The sequence below is a fragment of the Micropterus salmoides genome, unplaced genomic scaffold (genome assembly GCF_014851395.1).
Source record: "Micropterus salmoides isolate LMB-PRFRI ecotype aquatic unplaced genomic scaffold, ASM1485139v1 Ms_hic_scaffold_15, whole genome shotgun sequence".
NCBI classification, from domain to species: domain Eukaryota; kingdom Metazoa; phylum Chordata; class Actinopteri; order Centrarchiformes; family Centrarchidae; genus Micropterus; species Micropterus salmoides.
The window spans coordinates 8,007,795-8,030,691 of NW_024040596.1; the positions used below are offsets into that span (position 1 = coordinate 8,007,795).

The window sequence follows — 22,897 nt, forward strand, 5'->3', positions numbered from 1 at the left end:
ATTAACAGTTTTCATAAACACATTTCAACTTAAATTATGAAAGAATGAATTACATTGATAAATTTGGAACTTCTAATGATCTGGTTTTTACCTCATGAGCGTGTTTGGAGAAGGTTTCTGCACTGGTCATCATCATGGCGGTTCGGTCCTCAAGCTCCCCCAGCCTTTGGCCTCTCTCATCCAGAGCAATGCGGGCCCTCGCCAGATCACCCACCACTCCACTAGCCGCCACCTTCATTCCCTCCACCCCCACCTGCCCAGGGATGTGCTGGGCCAGACTCCGAGAAGCCTTCCCAGCTGCTGCCTCACCAACTGTCGACGCCGTCAGGTAAAAAGGAACGAGAAAATGACGGGAGGCGGAGAAAAAAAAGCACATTTGATGCATTGTTAGCCATTCACTAGTTGTACAGTGCCTGCTAGATTTTGATATGCGATTACATGTGACATTTTAAGTGGACTAGTACACACTAGAATGAAACTCTTAGTATAGAAAAAAAGAGAGAAAAGAGAAATCACGCACAGAGCTCCTCTCTGTCAAAGGTATGGGTATTGCCTCCAAAGAAGCCCTTTAGAAAGCCTCTGTTCTGGGCTTCTGGTGTTTCTATTGGTGTAAACAGCTCTCCAAGCATCTCCTGAAATGAATGACAATGAAAAAGCAAAAAGATCCTAGCAATCAATAAAGTATTTTCCTAAAACAATTCATTCCAATTCTGCACTGGAGATGTACTGCCGCTATTTGTTGATCACACATTTGTCATCCCTGAGGGTGGGGTCAAAGTGGCAGTGCTCTCCTCCCTTTATCACCTTTGTGAAAACTGCCATAGTGTCAATTCATATAATTGTATAATAATGTTGGTCTTTGTCCACATACAGGGACAACTTCTCCTCAATGACAGGGGAGTACCTATTGTTGCCTGTAGGTGGCACTATGGCAGCATCATGTCACAAGCTCCGCTGTCATCTGTTATCGTTAGTGAGGGTGCAGTGATGGCACTTAAGAATAAACACATCTATGAATATGAATATGCCCATGTCTACACAACCACACACTCAGTAAAACCATCTCAACACAGTGGGCCCCGTGGAATTCAAACCACACTTGACATCAGTGACATTTCACTTCAATGGCCTCTGTCAGCTCTCGGTGGGAATAATGGCACCTGCTTATTTACTGCACCAATACTTTTCTGAACTCGATGTGAGACGCAAATTGTCAGTCAAGCAAAATTAGAACCGTCTCTATGTGCATGCATCAGTAGCTTTCAGAAAACCAAACAGCAAAATGCTGCGACATGTCAGAGAGACAAATAAACGGACTGATATACAGTGTTTAGGCTGGATGGACAGATAAACAGCATGCACACACAAACTGCAGCGCTGACCTGCAGGTTGTCACACATCTCCTGGCTGTACGTAATTCTTTGGATCTCTGTCGGGGAGCTGAGATATAGGGCCTGTCCCCCGTTGGTGAAGCAAAAGGTTCTTGCAATGCGCATGTCTGTCAGAGGCAGGTAATTGACATCTATCAGCGGTCTCAGACTGGGCAAACTGTGGGCAGAGCGAGAAGAATAAAAGACGTTAATACAAATTGTACCATGCAAATTAAACCACACCACAAATGGGAGTCAAATTTGGGCAATGTGATTAGATAATAATCATGATGAATTTATTGTTTATCACAATTTCTTTTGTAATAACATTGTTTCTTCTGTGTGACATAGTAAACTGGTTTAATTTTATAATTTACCTATTACAACAATAAATACGTCTCCCTTCAAATGTAAATATTCTTAGAGGTAAGCGATAGAAATAAAACATCCAAACAACCAGAAAAGAGTCATTCCTATGTAGACAATGTAGATACATGACATGATCTTTTCTACACTGAAAACATTCTCGCCTGTAGCTAGAGGAGTATTTGAGAAACAGAGACCAGTTAGTTACAGTGTGTTCATATTAAATACTAATAATTTAATCACACTATTCATAGTTTACCTGTGAAAAGGAAGCACTTTATTTAATGCATCAGCGCAGGCACTCTAAATGCAAAGCATTCATTTTGCACTCAACTAAGTCTAATTAATTGTCAAGGCCAAAGTCAATTATTATAGGATTAATTGTGTGGTCTAAGCCAATATTTTTGCCGCAGGAAAAATTACATCAAATTGAGAATACAGGATATTTCTGTCAGGTAAAAACATCAGAGTTCCCGTTTAATTCTGTGCACAGACACAAACTCAATCTCATAATGCAGATGTACAAAACTTTCAGCTTGTCACATTTTTTGTAAATAGACGAGAGCCTGCAGTTATACCTGAGCGTCATGACGTGTCCGTTAGCACAGAAGCAGGCCAGGCACACGCTGTTACACACAGATACCACATCGGCTCGCAGCACAAAGGATGACTCGGTGATGTTGTGGACAAAGAGGCAAGACTGCGAGGGCATCAAGAATACTTTGGCCTGCCTCTCGGAGCACACCACAGCCAGATGTCCCTCTCCGCAAGTGTCCTGGGAGGAGGATGGTGAAAAGTTGACTAGCTTGCGCCTTCTCGGTCGGTCGGGGTCCTCGGGGGCGTTGGGATCACGCCAGACCTCATAGGGGCTCTGAATGAGCGCTCCCATGCAGTCCAAGAAGGCAAAGCGCAAAACCGAGCCCTTCAGCATCATGACTGTTCCTGGAAGTGATAACAGAGGGAAGAGGGAAGGCATGAAGTCTGAAACTAAAGATTCCAAAAGCTACGGCACATTCCCATAAGCCAGGAAGATGCTGCATGCAAACAATAGCATAGTCACCTTTAGGAACTTAGACTTAGCTGGTATTTACTGTTGGCTCCTAAGCAATTCATTATTTACACATTTATTGATGTTGTTTTTTACAAATACAACATTTAGTGCATCAGATACTCTCTACAATCCACAGAAGCACTTTGAAAACACACAGGGAGAGTTCAACAATGCATTTTCCTTCTCCTTGGAACTGATTCTATGACCTTCCAGTAATAAGCCTGCTTCTTGTACGTTCAGTCTCAAGAGAACAACTGCTGCTTCAAAGGGCCTGGAGTTTTGGGTCTATTGATGTTTTTGCTCTGAGACCTTTTTTCATCACGCAGCAGGGTTCCTGGACCGGTAATACATGTCTGAGTGGCTTGTTTTTGTTTAGTCAGAGTGCAAACACAATGGGGCCGCAAAATCTAACCCTGTTGAGTGAACCCTTGAGTGCAGATGGTGAGTGTCAATGCAAGATTGTGTATGACAAACGCCTGTCGAAGTTCTGCATGACAACAGATTTATAACTCAATTTCTAACTGAAACAAATGTGTTTTTAAAAGCCCTTAAGTATGAGTAAGACCAGGGGAGAGTTGAGTTTTCAAATGCTGCTCACACACAGTGCACTTAATTCCTCAGGTAATTTACCAGCTCTTACTCTAAAAGCCTCGTATTGCATCAACATCGCATTTTCTCATATGTCTGAGTGGGTGTTTTGTGTCAAACATACAAGTGGAATTGAGATGAAAGCTAATGTTTCTGCACTTAAATGACTGTTCTGAGTGTGTGTAGCCTATATCATTATTTGTGAAATTTCACAATAATATGGAAAATGAAAGGATTTCAAAAGTGTACTCCAGATTCAGCAGGCAGCTGTTTTCAGCCCAAAAGCTCAAACACACCCACTGTACATTACCTGCCCAGCACTGAACAGCCACATAATGGAGCATTTAGCAGCTAAAGAGCCATATTTCCCTCAGGAGTTGAATCCAAAATCAGACAGATACTGTCTTAATCTGCAATCATCAGGTAGTTAGACATAACTCCAAATGAGCAACTGTTTGCTAAAAAGCCATATTAGCTTCATAACAATATATGAAATTTGTGTTTACAATAACAAAACATTCAATTAAAGCAGGTTTAAGGTCCACAACATCAGTCACATTGACTCGGTCCCTTATGGCAAGTCCTAGCCTTTTGGTTTGAACCTACTGTAGTTGATTGAACCTTTTTCATGTGCAAAATGCTTAAAGATGGGACAAATGAATATAGTATGGACGCTTTGTGCTACTCAAACTGAGCCCCATTTTCAGTTGGGCCAGTAGTTTAGAAAGGCTCCATTATATCCCAAATCCCACTGTGTCCCACTGTGCAAGTTTCATAACAAATGGTTAAAAACAGGGTAATGGAGGACAAAGCATGATCCTTTCATTCTATTTCCACAAATCACAGTTAAAAATTTGGCTTTTTGTCTGTCATGTGGAGCATAAAACCCATTATCACAGCTTCAAAGCCACAGGTGAGAAGAAAATTTCAATAAAAAGGACGTAGTCTGAATTGAAAATGCAATATCGTTGAATCAGTTAATAGCTTGCTTGTAGTGGTGAGTGAATAGTCTCAAAATGATGGTGGGATTAAAATAATTATGAAATTGATAACATATTTAGATAAAATTTTCTTTTCTTAATGCCTTCCTTCTTTGAAAGGCAGTTTGGATTTTTATAGATTAATAGATTCATTATTGGGATTTTGTTGTGTATAGTGTATTTTCTATTAAAACACTTCTGATCTATTAAAATTTAACTGTCTTATCTTTAGAGGTTTAGCTATTATTTTTATCTGTTATGACAATATTGTACACACCGTCACAACATTGCCACAACTCAAGTCAGAAAACAGGTTGTATATAAGCCAACAGTTTAGCAAGATTACTAAAAACACTGTTTGGTGGTAAAAGCACTGAAGATGCAGGAAATTGTGCACACAACTATGGTAAAGATGCCTTTGAGATGAATCCCAGTCTATTTGGGACCTACCACTGGGGCCAATGGTCACAGGTTCCTCCATCCTCTCCTCCTGGTCGGTGGGAATGGACATTGGGATGAGCAGGACCACGCCTAAGCTGGTGCCCACCCACAGACATGGGGTGGGCAGGGCGTCACCCTTGCGCCCGAAGGACTCTCCAAGCTGCAGTGTGGTGATAGCCTCTTTGGTGTCCCGGTCGATGCTGGACACACTTGAACTGCGAGAACGGCTGAAGGAGTTTTCACGACTCTCTGTGGCAGTAGCCGCCAAACACAGGAGCGCGGCACAGGCAGAGATGATGCAAGAGGAGAGAGACGTGAAGCAATGGCCAGAGAAAGGGGAGCGAGAGAGAAAACAGGAAAGAGAAAGGTAGAGTTGGAGATGTTGTGGAAGGGAGCAGCAATGTGTAGGACAAAGGAGAAAGAATGGTGGTATGAGAGGATCAAAATGTTAAAAAGAAAAAAAAATACATAGTAAGGAGGAGAGTGATAAGGAACGCAGAGGACAAATATTCTAAAAGTCATATATGCTTTGTCTGCAGATTGTATGCAATGTAAAACTCTGGAACAAATATGTGATACAATGTGATCAATCATTACAGAGGGACGACTGGACAGAAACATAGTCTCACACCAAACCCTGTACACACACACACACACACACACACACACTTCTGTCTTTATTTATTGAGAGTGCACTGGTTTTTATGTAGTGGCCAGAAACACTGCATTTACAGACAGACACTCACATACGCTCCGGCAGTTCTCAAACTCAAACCCTCCTTTGACTCCGTTTGAGTGTTACCCATTCAGGTCCTCCATTGTGTACTTAAATCCTCCATCATAAATGTATTTCTGTATTGCTGCATTTCTGAATTATTCAGAGCCCGGCAATGTGCAGTACTGCATTCCCGGCCCAGTGGTACACAGAGTGCAGACTTTATGTAACAACAAACTACAGATGGGTGCAAAGCCCAGCGTACACGTGTCAGGCTAAAATTAAGAAAATTCTGACAGATGTTCAATGAATGCAATTTTCAGTAACATTTCAAGGCACTATGAGAACCAAAATTCAAACAGACCTAAGAAAATACATCCACTATTTATGGGTGGTTTGCGGGATGTTACAGTTTGCTGTATGCCAAAACTATGCACTGCTGTAAAGATTGCATCACCCGACTCCCTACACCTTGGGACAAGAGCAAGCACTTCTAGGCATGTTTTAGACGAAACAGGGCCACAGGACGGACTGACATACTGACTGACGGACGGACGGAGGGACGGATGTATAATAATCAGCAGGACAGCAGCTTTGTGGCCGAAGCCCCCTTACCTCTCTCATTCCAGCAGTAGGGGGCGGTGGTGTGGTGCTCGTCGTGGGAGTACATAGTGACTCCATGTAACTGCTGAAGCATTGCCCTCCTGGATGCATAACCTACTCATTCCCCACAACATGAACCCCATATAACAAACCACACCCACCACACCCCAAAGAAACACACACACACACAAAAAGTGCAGCAACACAGCCAGAAAAAAATATATAAATAACCCAGACGAGACGGACAGATGAACAGCAGAACCAGAGAATGACAGAAAGGGAAAGAGAGAAAGATGCAACTGAGTGTGGAGAGATTGCTTCAAATATATACAGAGAAAGAGAATGCGTCTGAAACATAGGCTGCTCGTCTATGTTTCTGGTGGCCACACAACCTCTACTCGCTTATCCATCTCCTCTCTAAACCCTGTTTCAGGGTTTGCACGTGCTCAACTTAACACTGTTGGCACAAGAGGTGCAAGTTTATACGCTTCTAATGTTAGTAACTTTAATACAGCATCCCTACATACAGTCCGATGTGCTCAGAGAAGAGATACTACTGTACAGCACTGTTGCTCGACAGCCAATATTTTGATCCTGCTGTCTGTGATACTGCTGCAGGTCCAAAACTGGCGCAAGCAGTCAAATCCAGAAGCAATTAAATATGAAACTAACAGGAAAACTCCTCCAAAAAAAGGTGCTACAAAGCTACAAGAATGGAAAGTTGTTTTACACTATCAGAGCAGTATCGATATATTTGGGTTTGTTTTTTTGTCACCATTCTGGTATCGTGACAACACTGCTGTACGATACCGCTGACAGCCACAAAGACAAAATAGCCTGTTGCTGTGAGTCTGGGTAGCAGCAGCTTGGTTTTTGCTGTGCGTCGCTGGGGCGTGTTTACGCTGTGTGACAGGGCCTGTGGGGTACTGGCTAATGAAAGTCAGGCACAGTGGTACTTTGACAGGACACAGGGACTCCTGGGGGGCCCTCACAGGGAGCTGGAGGCAGGCGAGGCAGGTGATAAGGGAAGGCAGACAATCTGAAGCGTTGAGACAGACAAAGTGCCAGATTTATACAGTGGTACAAGCGCATACACCCACACACAGTTCAGAGAGACAAGGACAGACACCTGGAGAGTACGCTGAACTCCTTTTTTCACTTCTATGTACCACCAATGTGTACAATGACAGTATGATGCCAATTAACACATATAAATAGATGTATTTAACAGGTTTTCCAGGATTTAATTGTGTGCTTAATTGGAAAAATAAGTGATCTTTGGCCTCAAAATGTAACTTTTTACCAGTTAAGTTTGTTAATTGTTGCAGGGATTCATCAGGGAATCTTTTATCACAAAGCTATTAAATGGCAGGACCTCTGTTTCGGCATTTGGTTTTTATCTTGCAGTCAAACAGGGACGTAGGTGTGTGTGTGGGTGTGGACTTGAGTGTCTTTTGAAGCCTCTTAAGCATCTGGCCAGGTAGTCAGTGAGTCACCTCACCTCTGTGCTATGGTGCAGTAAAATATATTCTATTACTGCCTCTTTTACTTGTGAAATTTGTGATATTATGGGATTTGTAATATGTGGTTCATACTTAATTGAAAATGTCCAGTAAGGTCACACTGTGGGGAAAACAACAACTCATCTTTGTATACTAACAAACAAATCAACTGATAAAAACATACACACACTCCATCTTATGGAATTTCCTGTTCTTAAATAACCAATGCCAATTTAATGACCACGTCCGCAGGCAAATTTAATGATATCATACAATTCTGTCCTCAATATCTAATAGTTGTACGACCTAACCAAGATGGCAGGTATGGAAATGTTTACTGTACAGTGAGTCTGGCTTCCCCTGCCATTTCCCTTCTGTCTCCTCGCCTGGCATGCAGGCCTCATTAACATCGGCCTCATCTCTCGCACCGCTTGCTGACCTTTAATTATTCCAGTGATCCTGCTGGCTCTTCACTGTGGTAACCCAGTGCAACTGATAAACAACAGTGCCAAAGGTAGGCAACAGATAGAGAATATGCAACGGTCTGCTGGGTAAATGGACTGTTCACGCATCCAGTGATTCAATCAAAACAGCAACAAAATGAAATCCAACAGTTACCTCCTCATTTTCCATATCAGAATGCAATGTTACCATTAATAAGCAGATGCAGCTTCAACTGGTGCCGCAGTCTCATGAAGGACATGTGGACTGATTGATCCACTAAAAATGTGCCAAAGAATCGTAAACACGGACAGATTTATCAGCAATAAATATGTTGCTCTGTTCACAGTCAAATCTACGTGGTACAATCTTCATTACACCCCACAGTACGGAAGTGTTGGGTGCATGCTAAGACAACTTCAAAGCAAATGGCCTATCAGATAATGTAATTTTATGAGCGCCAACCTGACATTTTGGTCAGATGACATTGTGTCCAGATCAAAAAAGACTTACCCAGCGACATCCAAATGAGTGAATAGACACATCTGTTAAACTGTGAACTTTGAAACACAGGAGGATTTTGTAGGGTAAAATGAAATACCATAGACTTCCTGCATTGGGTCTATATAGACAGCAAAACAACTAAGGACAACAGAGAATATCAGCTTTGATATGCATACAGTACTGTAAGTGAAACACTGCAGTTCACTGTTTCTTAACAAATAAAAATAAGGTCTTCACTGTTGAATTCTGACTTTTTGAATAAATTGTGGGTTTAGTAATCATTTGACATCTAGGTTGTCACAACCTGGTGTAACTAGGTCCCATGACGATATTAATGGTCCCCAAACAATCAGTAGGACTCAATCAGCATGTAAGTCTGAAGGCCTAGCAGGTACATCAATCTCTGTCTACCTGTGTGATAGATTTTCCCTTTTGGTTACTTTAAATATCAAACTGCTACCGTGTTAAATCGTAATTCAAAGTGTCATGCTAAAATATTCAAGAAGTCTGTTTCTTCTGGATAGTTTCAGAGGTTATAGATGCATTAAATCAACTGTGATTCCACCATCACCTGCATCAGTTTGGCTGATAATGCAGCTGTAGCCCAGGCGGTGGCTTTAATAAAACATTCAGCTTATGCTAATGAAAAACTGCTCCAGGTCACTGTTGTATAATAGAGGTCGATGAAGATGGCAGCGTGAATCTAACTGCAGAATTGGCGTAAAAGGGTCAACTGTCACTGCACCTACCCTGTTTATTATTTAGCATAAATACTTTGCATCAGCATGTTGTGTTAAAACCCTCCCCCCAAATATAAAAATCTTTGTAACTTTACAGCACAGATATGAGGAGAATGTGATTTAGGAACATGCTCCTATTTTCAACTGCCAAGATTTGCATCCACTGTGTGGTACTTTTTATATGATGTACATGCAAGTAACTGTGACATTTTGGGGAACTGTCACAGTGTTGGGTGTCCCATGGAGAGATTAGCCTGTAGTGACCTGACGGAGACTTCCCTTTTATCTGACAACGTCCTGACTATAAGCAAATACAGACTGGAGAGTGGGTGCGTGACCTGCACAACCAGAGTTTCCCAGGGATGAGAGTTTACATATGGTGTGGCACCAGGTTTATAAATCAGCAACATTGTGTTGTGGAAAGTGGAGCCTATAATTTCATGATCATGAAGACTTTGACTGAAGCACATGTTAGTTTACATACACATGACTCTATGGATAATCCACTTCCTAAACCTGCAGTCTCTTTGGCCATTGTCTCCAATCCCCACATTTATTTCCTCCACACCCAAAAATTCTCCATCCAACAATACCAGTCATTGTAAAGACTTAAAATGCAGCTAAGTTCAGCTCACAAACATGGCGAGTGATATTTCGCTGTAGCTTTTCCACTTAAAGAAAATATGTAGTTCTGAGTGCAAGAGAGAGAGAAATAACTTGTCGAATATGACAAGAGAATGTCAGCAGTCCTGTTAAGATGAAAGGAGTGGTACGCAGTAGGAGGTTGTTGTTTATTCAAAGTCAATAGATGCCCCGGCGTCTTGATGTCTGTCGCCTGGCAGTGACAGACTAAGTGCAAAATTTCAGACATATTGTGTAATCATTTGTTGATGTACAATCCTGACGGCCATTTTTCTGTGTCAGTTCTGAAGTCAATATTTCAAAATTACACTGCTGGGAGTGTCATTTTAAGCCCTCACTTGACAGCACATTATTTTATCTGATTTTTTGTTTTTATGTTGACCATCTCTTGGTATATTTTCTGTAAGAAGTATAAAACATACCAATAACAACAACCCAAAATATGAGCCATATTACTTTAAAAATGGTAATCAAATTGTCAAGGATGGACCAATGTATTAAATGTTAAAATATGTTTTATCAAGGCCTTCAGAGGCTTAATTCAGATTTACAGGTAATAATATAGAAATACAGCAGCAGCTATGAAAGCACTGAAACACCTGTTGGCATCGCACACACATAGACACTGAAACATACTATATACGACATTCCCTTTCTATCTCACACAAAGGCGCATGTACACATACACACACACACACAGCCTACTTGTTCAATATATTTTTAGATGGTGCAGGTCAATGTCAGGTGTGAATTAAAAGAGTTCAAATGGAAGAAAATAAATGTCAGATTTGTCAATGAAATGTCGAAATGCCAGAGTGAAAATCATTGCTTGTACGACCGTCTTGTACTACTTATTCATCTGCTTTGTGTGCATACTGAAGGGCTATTTGAAAAACTAAATAAACAAACAAAACATTTTCTGGTAACTGCAATACTCACTCACAAAAACATTAACTAAATAAAGACAGATGAAATGCTTCCCTCGGCTCTTGTGGATTATGAGAAAGTTGGGAGGTGTGGCCACACTACATAAACCTCATGTGTGCTCTGTTAGCTAATTTACAAAAAACAAAACACCCAGAACCAATTTTTGAGAAGAGAAAAAAAACATGAGAAAAAAAGTCAGAAAACTAACACTTCAGTGCTGCTTTAAAAGTTAAACAGGTGGCCTTTTTGATTCACAGGAAAAAAAACAAGAAAGAAATGCACTGGAGAAGTAAAAAACACTTTGTTAAAAGACTTAATATTGCACCAACCTTCAGGCCTGGGACATGGTCCACACAAGCAACAATATTAAGGGACACAATGCAAGGGCTGTTTCTTGCATTCAAGATAAGCAGAACCTTTAGTCCAGATGTTGTAAGGTGATGCTAATGCAAGCTGCAGAGTTATATGTTTAAAGTGCCTAAATGCAAACACAGCTAAACAGCTAGACATTAACAAGTACTTGCTGTTGGTGTGAACATTCAACGGTTATACTACTCACCATGTTCATCTTGTAAATAGCTGCCAGCAACTGCTTGCTGATCACCAGTCACCTTTGTGTGAAACGCATCTTCTGAAATGTTCAAGTTATGTTTTAGGGGTTATTAACAAAATTGACCATTCACTACGTCCTTCATCCCATATTTACTAAGCTTTCTGTTCTCGCATGGCACAGATGCATGTTTACAATAACGGTGGCAGTTTTAACACCCAAAATTCTTAGTAATGTCTGAAACAATGGGTCTGACTCAAATGACAGCCGTCACTGACAGATTTTATCGGCTGTAGTTAGCTAGCTAATTAGCTAAGATTAGCTCCATTAGTTGGTTGAAAATGCTGCCTCTGGCTAACATTTACTGTTTTCAGTTGACTCGTTTTAAAACAAGAATGTTGTAAAAGGGGTCTTAATTATGCACTGGGTAGCTGACTACTGAGGGTGAGCAAGCTAGGCGGTCACGCTAACATTTGCAACTTACATTAGAGCAGCACACACACTGTTTAATCAATTCCTTACACTTTTGCTCTTGTGTTTTTTTTTTTGTTTTGGAAAGGCTAAAAAAGACACCACCCTCCAAGCTCCTAAGAGTCTAGGCATTGATCCTACAACAGCTCTTTACATGCCGCTTCAACATGTAGAGAAATCAAAAGCTGTGAGTGGGCACTGCTTGGGGGAAGGGTTTAGTGAACAGTCAATTATGAAATGTTTTTACTGAACCAAACCTACTGCAACCAAAGCATGATTTAGGTTTTTGTGCTGCTAACTTGCATTAGCATAAGCTTGCCTTGTGTTAATTATGTATCAGGCCTTAATCCACTTACCCCAGGGCGAGAGGATGGCATGCACTTGTTGGGAGGGAGGGTATGTTATAGAAGTTTAGGGAAGGGAGTTGGGAAGACAAGCACACACCTTCAGTGTGGGACACAGGCAAAGAGATCTCCATGCAAGCAGCGGACTGGGCCTTGCGGAAGGGCGGTCGGCCAGGGCCTCTGCGGGTAAGCCGTGGCCCCTCGGGACCCATCGGGACGCGAGGCTTCCCCGCTGAGCAGGGCTGGGAGGTGGGGCTAGTGCAATGTCCATTGACATGATCTGTAACAACGGCAAAGCATTAACAAACAATACAAAGATGGAAATAAAACTTTCAAACATATTCTAATCCACTGCCGCAATATCCATCTTCATGAGTCATTCAGTCTAATAATGAGCAAGGGAATCTTGTTTAATAAAGACAAAGGTGAAATCTTCAAATAAGGGGAGAAAATTCAACTTAATTATTATGCAATTTTATCTTTTTCTCACCCTATTTGAAAATGTTGCAATGTGCAGACTTAATACTCAGTATTGTACTACATGAGCTATTTAGATGGGTATTTTTGCAGTGCAGGAGGAGCAAGCCGATGTGGAAAATCTGATTGTCAACAAGAAAGATGGTAGTGAGGGAGAAAGGGAAAGCGAAAGTCAGTGACAAAGAGCTGGAGAGTGGTTTGAAGTAAGTATGAGCAGGGAGGAGAAAGAAAGGTGAAAGGTGCTTGGAGAAAAAAAAGAGCAAAATGCAGAGGCAAAATGTGGGTGCAGATTCATCCAGTCTATGCCAGGAAAGAGATATGAAAATTAAAAGAAAAAACAGGCTTCTTTCATCTCCACTTTGTTTGTTTTTTTGTTATAAAACCTTGTTTTCAGGAGAAACAGATTCTTTCTTTTTAGGACCTAGCTGTGGCAAAAAGGTACAAGTGAAGAAAATAATATTTAAAAAAATCTAATATCTCCTTTTTTATTATAATGCAAAAGTTGTTGGGCCCCATAATCAGCTACAGATGGTGGTGACAGGAAACACTTATTATTTTCTGGAACTGTAGCCTTACATGGCCTCCCCCCAGGGACTGAGTTTGTTGGAAGCTTTGTCCTTTCTTCATGTACAATGCTTGTGTGTGTGTGGGTAAAATAATTTGTTTAGAGCCAAACTGTATTAATGAGACAAAGGAAAGCAAAGCAGGAGTGTGGACTTCTTGCACTCTGCGGTTCTTTGTTGCCAGCAGTTTATTCGGCAAGACAAAAAAGCTGCCAAGACAAGCCGTAATTAACAGCTTCATGATACCTACACCTGAGTACTCTCATTCTCACTTGTCTTGAGAGACGAGTAAATAAAACAGTGACCTTTTCTTTAATGACATCCCTGTGGCAGTAAAACGATGTGGCTGTCTCTATTTTTTTGTCTTCCCTTTCCCCTCTCTCTCTGAAATTCTCCTATGTGGAGACTGATGAAGCATGAGGAAGATTAGCAATGTGCAAATTAGTAAAAACACTGGACAGTGCCCCCTTGTCCCTGTCCTCTTATTATTTGGCACTAACCATGTGTCTTTATCCTGCTGAGCCAGTTGATGCACAAATTATTCAATTTCAAAGTGAAGATGAAAAACTCCGGGGTGCCACCCAGTCCGCGTGCAACACTCGCTCAGTTTCACAGCAGGACGAGCCGAGGCAATGCAGCCAACAAATACCAGCACCTTATGACGACACCACTGTATATCCGTCTTAATTTTGTTTGATATTGTGAATTTCAACCAGAGATGCAGCAAATCAGTCATTTGCCTCGAAATGTTCTGCAGGAAACTTGCACATAGCAAAGAGAATGGCACTGTAACCACACGCAAACCCACCGCACGGATTACTGCACTTGACCATCAAGAGTGTACTCGTACACATAAACACACACACGCGCATACAAACAGAATCTTTTTTTGGTATAACTCACAGTTGTTAAGAGGTTCATACTGTTCAACTTTGAACAAGGTAAAAGATTAATTAGTTTTGATCAGACTACATGTGTGATGAGACAGTTTAAGACTGTTGTCAGTTGAACTTTCAAATTTGGGTTCATGTTCTCACTTTCACTAATTTTTCAATTGAAAATAATACAGGGTTGACAAAATCAAAGCATTTTTTTTATACCTGTCAGATAAAGAAAGGTTATTAAAAGAGGCAAGAGACATAAGTAGGCACCAGCACCATTTGTGTTAAAGAAGCAGAAGTTTTTAAAGAGGACAGCGTGTATGACACTGCAGAAGCAGAGCAAAGGGAAACCTGAGATTGTGATGTGTATGTACAGCAGTTAGAGATGTATGGGGGGGAAGGCTCAGTATCTGTAATGCAGATGATCCAGTCAAAATGGAGAAGACTGTTTAAGATAGAAATGATCCAGTTACAATGAGAGAAGTAGCAAGTGATCCAATCACTGTAGAGCAAGGCTGTCAATGGAGGAAGGGTTGTAAAATCAGAAGATGGTCCAATCATGATAAAGAGATAGAAAACCTCAACTTTAAATATGGGCATGAGTTACAAATCACCTTTATAAACACTTGCAAAATGTAGAAGAAGAAACAAACACAGAAGATTTAAATCAAATCAAAATACATTAAGGGGCAAAATGGACAAAAACTTGAGCGGGATAGTCTCATGGGCTGGTTTAACAGGAGTGGAGAGTGACACTGAAACTGAAAGAAGAAAGTTTGAGTAAGAATAAAAACTACTAAAGCAAATAAAAGCCTAGAGAACATGAAAAAAGAATAAACTAAATGACTCAAAGGAAATCAAGTGAAAACTGCTGGCTTTCGCCTACCGTACCAAGATCAGTCTTAAGATCTGTTGGCAGACTTAACTTTCTGCCGGGTCCCTTTACTGAAACAAAAGAATAGGAAACAAAGCACCAGTTAATCCCTTCAAATAAAAAAAAATGAATAAAAAAATAATAAATCATAAAAGTTGGTGTAATCTAAGTCAAACAATGAAAAACAAAAAAACTAAACAAAACCCAAACCAAACAAAATGGAAATCACTCAAATGAACAAAGAACTAGAACATGCAAATTGGTGCAGTTGCACACCGCAGGCATATTTCAAAATGCATGCTCTATTGTTGTCCCAGGCCAGTGTTCCCAGCTATTTCTACAAGATCAATAATACCTACACTGGGCTAGTGTAAAAAAAAACCCTGCTTATCCACATTCTGAGCATTGTATTTATAACAACTAATGGTCATTGTGTTGTTGGGCTGCAACAAGGCAAGAAGAGCATATGTAATTTACTCTGGATGTGGAACTTGAGTCCCCCTCTGTGCAGATTTCTAAAATTTGATTAACCCTGCCAAATGTCATAAAATTCAGCTTGTAAGATTTTCTAAGGCCTGGGATATCTGACATGGAAGCACAAATAAATGGGGTGACACCACAGGGTGTCAATACAAATCACAGACACTGGAGGCAACAAAATAACTTAAAACATTTTGCAAGCATTTTGCAGTAAATAGAGAACTGCAAAGGTCGAACTTGAGATGTTATGAGTCAGTTTCCCCCTCAAAAAGAAGGCAATTGTTTCGTTGTGTTGAATGATTTAATTGATTGTGGAAGACACAGGATGGTGTTTACATGACGCTGGATAAATTTCATGACCACGAGGAAAACAGCATGACCATGAATTTCCATTCTTCATTCTGACCCCTTACTTTAGATTTGAACAATTTGTCAAGGGAATCAGTGACGATTCCTTTGAAAACTAGCTCTGCCATACAGTACCACAAAAGAAAAGACCACAGCAGAGGATATGGGTCCAACTGTACTGTAATATAACAGTTTATTCCATTTTTGAAGTTCATTTGCTGTGAAGGACTATGTAGGCAGGGCAGTATCAAAGGTCATTTTGAGGTAAAATGTCTTTTATTGCAGAGGATATTAGGATGTCATTGTGCTCTTACTGAATTTCTCATATCAATGAATTTCTGTTTCCATTTTTTCCAGGAACAAGTAAAGCCTTTCGGATTAGTGTCGCTAATGAGATTATAGATGAGCTCTGTGTGTGTTTTTCATAATAAACTGTAGTGACCAGATGCTGCTGCAACCATTTAAAATGTGCAGTGTTAGGGATACAATGACAGAGAACATGGTCCCGTAATAAACCTGTTACACATTGATGATCCTCTGTTTAAAAGCTCAGCGGCACTGCATGCATTATCATTCATTACTGTGTTTTTGCAGCAAGGTCCCACTTTTTACTACATACTCTTTGAATCTTCATGCTAACTGTGGTCGGCTGAGCAACGTCACAATTTTGTGTCTAAATATGACAATAGTAATAAGTTTATGTTTATTATTTATGTATATACTATGATGAATGTACTTTCTTTTCACGGCTGGAGCAACTTTTAGCCCAAGCTGGTATTTTCTTGTTGATATTTTTACGTGACAATATTAAAAAGCTTGTATGACAGCAGTTTATGTTAGACTAGCCCCATTTGTGACCTCAGCAGTCCACATGTTACCCCCTGATTTGGTCATATACTGTTATCCACACAAACACAAAAAGGTTTATTCTTTTTTTACCAGTTATTCAGAGTGTTGCACCTTGAACATTGTTTTGTGATATCACAGATTTCTACTGTCTGCCTGGAATGATGAAATGTTTGTCAGAGCTGAAACAGTTTAAATCCAACATTTCCACAGAATACAGAATATGCTTCCCTGTGCTCTTCATCTAAGCTGGCCGTGGATATATTAAATTTGGTTTCCTCAGGGGCAAACATTTGACCATTCCAGGCTAAATTAAGATGTAAACAAGACTAAGAATCCGCGTACATGCTAGCTGCTCTGTTAGCTGGTGCTTAGAGCTAAATGTTAACTTCAGCATACTAACATGCTCATCCCAATGACAATGCTAACATGGTGATGTTTCACTGTAGTTTAGCTTGTTAAGCATGCTAACATTTTCTGATTAGCACTAAACACAAAGCTAAATCTTTTTGCTGGTATATGGTCATAAATAAGTAAGTACTGGACAAGTTAATATTTTGATCTGATTGTGGTGATGAAAGGTTACCAAAGTTCATCCTATAGCAAAGTTTATAGTAATCCATCCAAGAGGTGTCAAAATATTTCACTCGACCAACCAACTGACAGACAAAATCTTTTCCCCTAAGGTTTGCATAAGGAACTTAATGTGACCTAATCATCGTAATGTACAGAATGCTGAGGTCACAAATGGGGCTAAAGTTTGATTTGATCAGGCCACAACACTGATAAAGTACAAAGCAAGCTGAAGTCATATTTATCAGCACCGCAGCTGGCCACATAGTGAGCCACATGCAGTTAGTCAGAAACGAGACAGTGATGAATGTTAGCCAAGATGATAACAAGGTGAGATTGTGGATTTATTGAAACACAGTCAGAACGACACAATGAGAAAGAGAGTCCGAGCGCCACAGTCCTGAAAGTAGCACGTTGCCTTTTAGAGACAAAGACATGTGTTTCCAGTGGAGGCACAATGATCAACGGCACACAGAATGAGATACTAGAGGCACTGACGAGTGAGGAGAAGAAGTACCCAGCTAGAATACAACCACTTCCTCTTCCCAAGCCCGCCTGCCTTGCAGCATTGCAGAATGATGTAGGATCCAAGTTCAAAGCCCAGCTCTGGCACATACAACAAACATCACAATGTCTACCCCCTGCAGCTAGGGCAGAGAGATAATGCAACACCAGCAGTCATCCACACAAAAGCATGGAACACACTGAAAAAGCAGCGTCTACTCCTAGAAACACAGTCCCTGTCAGCTTGTTTACACTGCAAGCAACTTGGTCGATGGGTCATTCTGTAGTGACCGATAGTGACGCGAGAGGGTCCCATTGCATTTGTGAGGTGAAATGCACATAAAACCTTTTATTCATGAAAAATTATATGTTTTATATTAAAGTCTCAGTATTGTATTTTGTTATTTTTTGTTTATTGTTTGTATTTCATATCGTGTTGGTAGCCAGTGCTCCTTGGTTTCAAATTTTCTATCAACCCTGATAATGGATGAACTCTCCCACCAATTTTCTTAAGAAATTTATACAAATTTTACTAATTAAAATTTTAGTGAAACTGGGAAGGTTTGAATGGTTGTGATCAACTTCTCATCCATTTTGCACCTACCAATTAGATCTTTTCTTCATGAACCTTGGGGAAACAAGGCTTGCTCTTGATGTTCACCGACTATAAAAAAAAATTTGCTTTTTTCAAAGAAGACAAATTCAATTAAATGCATTTACTGAAGATCCCAGTTTTTGTAGCTCTGTAACGTATGAATGTGCCTCTGGCGTTTAACGTATGAATGCGCCTCTGGTGTTTTGCTGATAGTGTTGCTCACAGTGTGGAAGCAGAGTTAACATGCAAGGCGCAACATCGAACCAACCACCTGTCAAAAAAAACCCCCAATTATCGCATCTCCCTCCCAATGTTGCATTATTGCCATACAGTGAAAAACCACAAGCACATGTCCACGAAGAGGCTGAGATCCGAGAGATATCCCTCCTCCTCTTACCATTGTCCAGTAAGTAAAAGACTGGACTGCAGTGGCTGGCTCTCAGACTGGCCACAGGCTCTGGCAGGACGCGTGGGTCATTGTGAAGGGAGGTTGGGTAATGAACTGGAATAGGAGATCCAACAGAACAGACAAAGACTTTTCAGGGCAGCACGGGAGAGACAAACACAATGGGTGAACTGGGTTACAGGTTGCAGGTAACAGGAAGGAAATCAGTTGAGAGGTCATGAAAACAAAAGGGTTAATAAGAAAATCAAGGAGAACACTATTCCACCAGCAATATGATACTAACTTAACTATTACTATCACAAACAACAACAGTACCACTACTACTACAACACCACAACTGCCAGTCAAGTGTGTCTACCTCTAAGTCAGGTGTCCATCTCATTTTAATTCAAAATATTTCTGCTGTCTCCACAGGCTCCTTATAGGCAGTCAGTCCTACAGCTTTATTACACACGTCACTGTGACCTGAAGTGTCTTTTAATGCCCCAAGGCATTTTTTTTTTACTTCACAATATACTCTACAAACACATCTAAGTTCCAACAATGATTTTAAACACATTTAATACATGTATTTCAAACAGACAACAAATAATTTAGCTCATCATTTCAAGGTCACAGTCAAACACCTGATACTTGACAAAGACAAATTGTTGGTTGAGATGTCATCAGCCACGATCGTAATAGAAACTCAAAGGAGAGCTAACTTGGCAAACCCAAAAGCAGAGTGCCAACATTCTTCTTTTTTTCAGTGTTCATGTTTGTTACCCAGCACCCGAGGCTGTGGCTGAAAAGCTGTGGGACCACTGACAGAGGACTCGCAGCCTGCTGACAGGCTGTTGGTGTGACACGGCCAGAGTAGACTTTATTTAAAGCGTCCTTCCTACCCCTACTGCAGCAACTTCAAACCTAAGTAAACATCACATTAGTAAGGTCATTCATTTGAGATACAGAGTATGACGATGCTCAACACTAGCGCTAGACTCATACACACATTTTAAGTAGATTTCAACATGAAGAGACTCTTATTGAGCTATTGATTATGGTGATGGAGATGGTGACATCCTCATAATAACATCATCACACAGCCTATGCAGTTTCTTGGTAACTGCAACCTGTTCCCACCAATGCTCTCTTACTTGCCTTATCCAAAAAACAAGGAGTCACTGAAGCACAGACGCTTGACCTGTGTTAGGAATAGTCTCGAGGCTCAGACAAACCTCATGGCAGAGCAAATACTGACTGAAACAGCAATGTTTACATTTGAAATTTGGTATGGTTGGTATGAGGTTTATGCAACCACAAAATGCTTCAAGGATGCATTTCTTCATTCCCAGTTTTGATAATAGTGATAACATTGTTGCATGTGAGTGTGTATGCAATACATGTACAACAATTTTAGTTGTGACTGTGTAGATCATTGTGTATCAAGATATTACTGCAAAATCATTACAAATAGAAAACTTGATGTGATTTTCGGTGACTTACTTAAAATGTCCAGTATTTGTATATAATTTATTAAACAGTACACCTATGCTGGTTTATAAGTAGTAATGTAATGCATAAGTTTTAATGTGTATTAGACAGATGCTACTAATAAAAAGTGCACCAGCACTGTTGGTAGGAGTATTTTAACATCAAACCACCTTGAGTTGCATGGAGCTGAGCAGGTGGCATCTGTTCGGCACACCGTTTCAGCCATCTCCTCCTTCCTTTCTCCCCAACTTGCTCACCGCTAAATATATCCTGCCGGGTCAGCCACCGATCACCGGCATGTCAGGTTGTTAGTCCATCTCACAACTGGGTCTGGTCAGATAAGACTACATACTATAGCCACAAGTAACATAAGGCTCCCCGAGGAAATGTAACGCAGCACCCGCAAAGCAAAACAACAGACGTCAGGACATCAAAAAAAAAAAAAAAAGACAATGGGGAGAATGTGGAGGGAGACAGCTTTCAGGCAGGAGAAGGGCCAATTACTGGGCCTAATGACAAAGGGAAGGTAGGAAAAGGTCAGGAAAAAGAGAGGGAAAGGTGTGTGAAGGAGTGGTGAGAGAGACGCCTGTTATTGACACACAGGGTGAATCAGGACAATGGCTGGCTTCCTTAATAAGCTGTCCAGAGTCTGTATATGGCCTTGAACAGACACAACACACCTGGTGGGCCAGGGACAACCAGACAGCCTCTAATGACCACAGAGAAGGGTGGACGTTGATATTCAGCAGAAGGGAAACAAACCATGAACTCTTCGCCTATCAAGCAGAGCACACCTGTGTTTTCTGGTTTGTCTCCAGCCATAACCAGTTTAAATATACATCACGCATTAATATTAGATTATAGATAGATAGAGATTTCTTTTTTTTTTACTTTGGTCGCTTTGATATTAACCATTGTTAGCATTTCCATCTTGATTGCAGATTATAATTCTGAAACTACTCAGCTCAATGGAACTACCGATCTCTATTCCCCCCCCTCTCTGGGTAAATGTTAAAGTGAATCAGACACTTGATCGTGCTGCGTCGTGCTGTGTCTGTCCCTACGCTTTTTATCCATCTATCCATAACTCTTCCTTTGTTCAGTTTCCCTAATTAGCAAATGACAGGGACTGTAATGGGACAGAATGACCATGACCTAGTCCACATCACAATGCTGACAGCCTCTCTGCCGAGACAGGAAAGAACATCTTGTCCTGGTTTTGTTATTCAGTTTTTATGCTCTCCTTAAGAAACTCAAAGGCAAGGCTGTAGGGTGTGCAAATGGGAGAAGAGCATTAAAAAAGACAAAGCTCAAGCGCGAGACAACCAATTTGTGTTGTCTGGATATACTGATAAAGTAAACAAGCGTACTTGCTGGATAAAAATCTTAATCAACAAACACACAACTTAATTTGCAGTCAAGTATTATTCCAACTGTTTGTAAAATCTGCTCAAAAACAGAGTAATAAGATACTTTGGAGCTCTAACAAGGACTTGCAAGACAGACAGGTTTGTAGCAGAAACATCTAGTCAAGTCAGTTCCAGTTTATTTGTATAGCCCGTAATCACTGCCACCTCAAAAAAAGAGGAGGAAGTTAATGGTTAAATATATCTGCCTTTTCATTCAATTAGCCATTTTATTTGGCTAGATGATGAAACACTGCTCACTTGCTTGTAGCACAGTCCTCCATCACGAAGCAGCAGAATGCTCAGGACCTGACGGAGTAATCTCTGATTCATTGTTTAGTCACGCTATTCGCCCCCCTGCGGATACAGTGCATTGGTCTTTCTATGCTACTGGGCAACAAGATGCTTACTTATGTGCTATACCTACAAATAATAATATTTTCCCAAGCCTTCAAAGGTGTACAGTACTGGAAAAGCAAGACTCAACTTTAATAAACCAGTCTACTGTTGACAGATTTTCTGCAGCACAACCAGGTTCTGTTTATACAGTGCACTAAACTAAGGTTATTGCAAGTCATTTTTATTAATATCATTACACAGAAGTGAGTAGGGAATTAGACACATTTTTAAATAAGACATTAATATTATGTGCTTTATGTGTCACGTTTTCAGGATGATGATAAAATCTAATATTGAAATATTATTAAATATGTTTTTAGTATTTATTTAGGATTTATGAATTCTTATATTAATCAAGTAATAAAATAATAATTTTGAATAATCAATAAATTAGTCGTTACATTAATCGACTAATCAAAAAAATATAGATTAATCAGTTAAAAAAGAATCGTTAGGTGCAACCCCAGTGTACTTTCTATATCTAGGTCCATCTATCTGTCTATTTTCAGCTGTTGATCTGGGTAAGGACTGTGGTAGCAGAAGGCTAACAGCTGGATTCCACCGGGCACGGCTGCGTTGCGTTCCGGCTGCGACACGGTTTTGTTCCGTCCTCTGTAGGGTTTTATACCCACAGGGAGCATTTCAGAAGCAGAGTGTTTTGCTGGCCTGATTTTGCTGACTTGCTCAGATTTTATTGACTTGGTAATTTGTCCTTGATGTTTGTGCTTCTACCATGCTCAAGCAGGCTGTTTCTGTGTCTGAATTCCTGCCCGGTTCGATCTGCAGTATGTAGCTTTACATGGCTTCCGTCAAAAACAGACTTTTCCCATGGACATT

The 22,897-nt window shown here is 40.5% G+C and overlaps 1 protein-coding gene across 12 annotated transcripts in view; it reads right to left on the reverse strand.

Annotated features, from left to right (window-relative positions):
• Positions 1-22,897, reverse strand: part of stxbp5l (syntaxin binding protein 5-like) — a 166,543-nt gene that overhangs the window by 3,324 nt on the left and 140,322 nt on the right. For 2 of the 12 annotated variants that reach the window (XM_038720183.1, XM_038720181.1), the window contains 9 exons: positions 18,774-18,878; positions 15,048-15,101; positions 12,336-12,515; positions 6,127-6,228; positions 4,806-5,045; positions 2,315-2,678; positions 1,383-1,548; positions 521-632; positions 92-312 (listed from right to left, as the gene is read on the reverse strand). In XM_038720183.1, the coding sequence (XP_038576111.1) occupies positions 92-312; positions 521-632; positions 1,383-1,548; positions 2,315-2,678; positions 4,806-5,045; positions 6,127-6,228; positions 12,336-12,515; positions 15,048-15,101; positions 18,774-18,878 (1,544 nt within the window). The remainder of the gene's footprint in view (positions 1-91; positions 313-520; positions 633-1,382; positions 1,549-2,314; positions 2,679-4,805; positions 5,046-6,126; positions 6,229-12,335; positions 12,516-15,047; positions 15,102-18,773; positions 18,879-22,897) is intronic. The other 10 variants (XM_038720189.1, XM_038720185.1, XM_038720190.1 and 7 more) reach the window with 6 other exon arrangements.